We start from the raw sequence: 6,394 nt of genomic DNA on the forward strand, positions 1-6,394 counted from the left end.
GAATATTTTTGGTGCGCCAAAAAAACAAAATAACGAATTATTTAGTGATGGCCGATTTCAAAACACTGCTTCAGGAAGATTCGGAGCGTCAGGAATCAGCGTGAACTCATTTTTGGGTGAACTAACCCTTTAAACTAGAGTGACTAGCAAACAGGCTACTAGTTTTTAATTTACTGACAAATTAGAAGATCAAAAGTTTGGGATCAGTAATTTAAAGAAAACGGTAATACTTCTATTCAGTAAGAATGAATTAAATTGATCAAAAGACATTTACAGTGTTACAAAAGATTTCAAATTCGAATTTGGATCTTTTCATCAAAGAATCCTGAAAAAAATGTATCATGTTTCCACAAAAATAATAAGCTTTAAAACATTAATAATAAGAATAACGTTTCTTGAGCAGAAAATCAGCATATTGGAATGATTTCTGGATGATCATGTGACACTGAAGACTGCTGAAAATTCAGCTTTTCCAACACAGGAATAAATTACATATTATAATATATTAAAATAGTTGGCGTCGATATCCTTGTGGTCATGTGGCGCCGTTGTGCTTCAGGCAACCCGAGTTTGAGTCCCGTCTCGGGGACCATTCCTGATCCCGTCCCCCTCTCTCTCTCCCACCTCACTTCCTGTCCACTCTATATTATCCTATCACAATAAAAGGCAAAAATTCCCAAAAATAAATCTTAAAATATATTAAAATAGAAAACTGTCATTTCAAATCGTAATAACATTTCACAATATTACTGAATGCCTAGAATGCAGAGATCTCAAACATGCTTTTAAAAGCTAAACTACTTGATACAGCATCTTGAAAATGCAGCATTCATTTAAAAAAATGCTAATAATAAATACAATTAAAAATACCACAGACAAAATGTGAGAATGTGTACTGTTTGAATGAATTTATAGCAGATAATCATAATAAAAATGAGTCCAAATCAGTATAACATGGACTTTGGATCTTGAAATCTTGAAAATCACCTAATGGTGCATGAGACTAGTTACATCTTAAAAATGCACATTAATAGTCCATAACAGATAATTATGTGAAATTGGCTGTAATTCCATTATCGGTACAAATTATTTTTGAATGAATTTTCCCAGTTATCTGCAAAATATATTAGCCTCCATTATTCTGTGCATCATAAGCCTCCTGTAAATATTACAAGGACACCCAATCTTCTAGGCTTATATAGACTAGTGTCAATATATTGATATGATACATCAGAAATGTGTTTTGTGTTTCAGGAGGCGTCACAGAGGCTGGTGAATCTCAGTGCTCAGTTACACGCTCTGCAGGTATATGCGCATTGCAAAATACATTTATCAAATCTTCTAAGCACTAAGCACACAAAAACAGGATCCAAAATAAACTGTTAATGTCAATAAAATGGCAAAATATAAAATGTAAAAAACGTGCTCTCCTAGGGTGTGGTGATCCGACAGGACTCCATCTTAGAGCTCTGCCTACGAGAGAGCCCCATCTCCCCGGCCACCGCAGGGGCTCGTACAGTTCGCTCTTTGTCCCGGGATAGTGCAAGTGACATGGGCTCGCTGGGTGAACTGGCCCTGCTGCAACGGCAGCACAGTCTGCTGCAGGAGGAGCTCGGACGCCTCAGGGGAGCCGAGGGCAAACTCAGGGACAGCGAGAGGGCCAGAGCCCAGCTGGAGAAACAGCTCAGGGATCTTAAGACCCATAGCGCCACTCTAGGGGATGGAGCTGGAACTACAGGATCACAGGTGAGTTCATTTTAGGGTTTTTAGCAAGTCTTGAGTTTTCTTCCAGGAACGTACATGTCACAATATTCCTCATTTAAATAATTCCTGCCCTGGCCGCCCGAGGCATATGCAAAAAAAGGGGGTGAGGCCTGGTTGAGTTGGATTAGTAGTGTGTTGAGACTTGTGGTTATGGTAAGGGGCATGACATTTCTAAAACACGCTGAAAGTGGTTGACCAATCACAACACACTGGTCCAGTCAACCAATCAGAGCACATTGCGCTTTTAGGGAAAGAAGGGGCTTACTGACAGACTGGGAAAAGAGGTGCTGCAACAGTGTAAAAAATATGTAAAAAACAATGTTTTTTTTTTTTTTTTTTTACTTTCAATCATGAAAACCTATTCTAGTAGACCCCAAAAACAAAATAAAGACTTTATAAAAGGGCATAATATGGCTTCTTTAAATTAATTTTTGCATTTAGAATAACTCTTTTGATGTTATCGCAAGCATAGTATAGTATATAAGAGCTACAATGTAGTAACTTGCAAATCTCATTCACTTCTCATCTCCTTACTTCAAGGTGCCACCAGCTCGCAGAGAGAGTGATACTGACCCCAACACTGACACCCCATTGGCTAGCCAGGAATCAATGGACCAATCAGACGGCCTGCAGGAATGCAGTGATGTGGAAGTGGACGTGATATCTGATGATGATGATGATGATGACGACGATGAGGTGGATTCGAGGGTGTCTCCTCGTTCAGAAAGCCCCAGAGGTCTGTAGAAATTACACAGAATGACATTATTATAACAAATATTATAAATACAGATATATCTAGTTGTTTTACAAAAATAATATATGATATAATAATATTATATATATTTATATGTATTTATAATTTAATATAATAATATAAAAAATAATAAATTAATTAAATATTATAATATAGATACCTAAATAAATCAGTAAATAAATGTATATTAAATATTGATTTAGGTTTAAATTAATATTAAGGAAAAAATACAGGCGAAATGATACAAGAGACTGGTTGCCAGGGAGTTGTTGGCTTTGATCTTCTTTTTTTTATATGAAATGATTTCATATTTATCAGACAGTCTGTGTAGATGCACTTCACCCAGAATCCTGTAAACTTTGGCCCTTTGTAACACTAACAGCAGCCTACACACGATTATGCAACCAATGTGCACAACAAACACATGATGAATTTAGCACATCAAACATTCCACACACACACACTCCCACACACAAAGGTACACAAACTTACAACATACACACTAAACTCTGACAGACTGGAGAACCTCCTTTGTCTAAATTTGAAGAAAAAAAGAAAGAAAGAAGAAGCACATTTAGGTGGATTACTAATGTGCGTTATAGGTGGATAATGGCAATAAATTGCAGGTTGAACGTCTCACCCAGACCTTTAGTGTGTCATTCACAATGAACGTACCTTATGTACATACACTTATACACACAGAAGTTTTGACTTTTAAAGCCCCTTGAAATGATATAATCACAGTCTTGAGGTGTGTTTGAAATGGCATACTACTCATACTGCATGTGAAAGAGTTTAGCATGCAGTATTTTTTTAGCACACACAATATTTTAAGAAATTAATACTTGTATTATTCTTTTAATTACTTTAAAGGACACATTAAATCAATCAAATATGACAGTAAAGAATTAAGATTTCTATTTCATATAAATGCTGTTCATTTGAACTTTCTATTTATCAAAGTATCCTGAAGAAAAAAAAAGTATCATGGTTTCCACAAAAAACAAAACAACTGTTTTCAACATTTATAATTATAAGAAGAATTGTTTCTTGAGCACCAAAATCAGCATATTAGAATGATTTCTGAAGGATCATGTGACACTTAAATCTGGAGTAATGATGCTGAAAATTCAGCTTTGCTATCATAGGAATACATTACATTTTAAAATAAATGAAATTAAAAAAAGTTATTTTAAATTGTAATAATATTCCACAATATTATTGTTTTTATTTATTGTATTTTTGACCAAATAAATGCAGCCTTGGTGAGCATAAGAAACTTTAAAGCAAACATTAAAACATCTTACTGACACCAAACTTTAATTTCAAAATTTTCATTTAAAAAAAAAATAAATAAATAAATTATGGTAAATGTTATTAACAAAAGTAGCAAACAAAGTGTAAAGTGCAGGCATGTGAACCATTACTTAACTTAGTTACTATGGCAGCAGGTAAGCAGCTGTGAGTCATGTGACACTAAGTCAGCATTTATTGTTGTATACATTTCCCTGCACTGTATACTTTTTTTTTTTTTTTTATTGCTTGTAGTATGCAAGTATAGTATGTAGTATGCTAACTCAGGATTGCTTTCGATCTTTATTTGCAGCAATTTTCTGACCTCAGCTATTGAATTGAGAAAATGTACTGGTCATAAAAATATCTGACCAACCTTAAAATTGTGTTTTGTGTTATTTTTAAAATATATGAAAGGTGTTTTCCATTGCATATTTGCACTAAGGGTTTGATTATCGGTCTTATATTACAATTTTGTGTATTACGTTGCAGTTCCAATCGGTTACTGGTTAACTGTTCAGTAAAACAAAGACAAATTTAATCTACATTTGGCTTATCAAGTTTTAATTTTGGACTCTGTGTAGTTTATATCAAAAATGTGTACTGTATAGAAGCAATTAATTTCATCCAGATCATTTGGTAAAATCCAAAGCATGAACTTAAAACTGTCTCATCTCTGAATTTAATGTCTAAAAATGGATTTATTTTGTAATTTTTTTTACTTAATTGATTTTTTTTCTGTCTTTCATCATCTACAGATCTGCAGGACATTCCTGAAGAGAGCGAGTCCGCGACAGACCCCCGGGACCGTGAGGTCTCACACTGCTAATATTTTTTTTTTTTCGATTCTCAACCCGACTGGCCTGGAACAGACTATAGACTCCATGAGCAGGTCTTCCTCTGAACAGGGAAGAATCTTACGTAGTTTATGAATATTAATTTCATTATATACATACAGTATTTAGTTGTATCCAGTAACTTTGCTTACAGCTTCTGTGTGGCCGTTTATGACATGTTAATATTCAACATGTCTTCTTGGAATCCAATCATATGGCTTTTGACATCCACGGACCAATAAGGATATGCCAAAGCACCGTGATGGAGATGAAGTCAAGCAAATAATGGGACTTTGCACTTGACAGTGGCATGAAACAGTTGTCTTAAGATTCTGAAAGTATCTGAATAAACCAAACATAACTGATCCAGCTCAAGGGTATCAGCAGAAACCGTCCAGATTTATGTACTGTATGTGAGATACTCATCGCAGTGCTTTGTACCGATGCTGGAGCACGCAAAACTTATTTTTTCTTTAAGTGTAATGTTCTTCTTTGTGAGAGGTCATTGTAAAGAAATGTCTCTTTCTTGCGCTTTATTTTAAATTTATTTATTTTCCTTTATTTTGAATGGAAAGATAAATTCTTTCAAGCATGTTAGAAAGAAGCCATAACTTGAAATATACCAACATAATATACTGGGACCAAAACTACTGGCTCTATAACAAAATGACTATTTCAGAGACTTGATGGCTTTTTTATGAAGGAATTATATTGCAGTTTATAGCAATATATAGGAATATATTTACATCTATAGCAATGATCTTAATAAACCCAGGAAGGTTATTATGATAGAGTATTATGAGATTATAAATGGTTCCTCAACCCACAGTGTGTGTTAACGGGGAATACTTTGTAAATATAAGATTTATTGACTAAAATAGATCAAATCACCAAAATCTGCCAGTAACCAACAACATTTGATGTGTCTTAACTACAGTTTTGCTTATGTTTTAGTTTTGTTTAAGAATGTTTTTTTGCAATTACTTGACTATGTGCCAAAATTTGCTTGGCTGAATATTGCTGAAATATATGCTTTTATTTTAGTCAGTTCAACATTTCAGGAAGCAATGTCTTAGAAATTATTGTAGGATGATATTCTTCATGTTTTGAAGTAACTATAAGAAAACATAGGATTTACTGAAGCCACATAAAAATGTTTGTATGAAAATGACAGAAACATTGTTGAAATGTTCACACAGTGTTTCAGATATATTGAAGTGGATAAAATAAAAACTGTTGGTATACAACATCATCGGGATTGTTTTTTTTTTTGTTTTTTTTTTATCTTTAACTTGTATGTGAATAAATCAATGTGAAAAGTGTGATAAAATTACAGTAATATTAATATTGAAGTCCTTTAAAGTTCCAACCAGAATTCCGGAAAAGTTGTGACGTTTTTTAAATTTGAATAAAATCAAAACTAATAGACGTTCAAATCACATGAGCCAATATTTTATTCACAATAGAATATAGATATATAGAACATAAGAAATGTTTAAACTGAGAATTTTTTTTTACAATTTTATGCACAAAATGAACTCATTTTAAATCTGATGCCTGCTACAGGTCTCAAAATAGTTGGGACGGGTGCATGTTTACCATGGTGTAGCATCTCCTTTTCTTTTCAAAACAGTTTGAAGATGCTGGGCATCGAGGTTGTGAGTTTCTGGAGTTTTGGTGTTGGAATTTGGTCCCATTCTTGCCTGACATAGGTTTCCAGCTGCTGAAGAGTTTGTGGTCGTCTTTG

At 33.9% G+C, this 6,394-nt stretch overlaps 1 protein-coding gene across 2 annotated transcripts in view; it reads left to right on the forward strand.

Moving 5' to 3' along the window:
- The window catches only part of arhgef1a (Rho guanine nucleotide exchange factor (GEF) 1a), a 31,727-nt gene extending 25,831 nt beyond the window's left edge, over positions 1-5,896 (forward strand). For both annotated transcript variants that reach the window (XM_051872733.1, XM_051872734.1), the window contains 4 exons: positions 1,255-1,305; positions 1,435-1,746; positions 2,305-2,500; positions 4,570-5,896. In XM_051872733.1, the coding sequence (XP_051728693.1) occupies positions 1,255-1,305; positions 1,435-1,746; positions 2,305-2,500; positions 4,570-4,640 (630 nt within the window). In that variant the 3' untranslated portion in view covers positions 4,641-5,896. The remainder of the gene's footprint in view (positions 1-1,254; positions 1,306-1,434; positions 1,747-2,304; positions 2,501-4,569) is intronic.
- Positions 5,897-6,394: the final 498 nt, after the last annotated feature.

Source organism: Ctenopharyngodon idella, chromosome 19, assembly GCF_019924925.1.
Source record: "Ctenopharyngodon idella isolate HZGC_01 chromosome 19, HZGC01, whole genome shotgun sequence".
In the NCBI taxonomy this organism is placed as follows: Eukaryota; Metazoa; Chordata; class Actinopteri; order Cypriniformes; family Xenocyprididae; genus Ctenopharyngodon; species Ctenopharyngodon idella.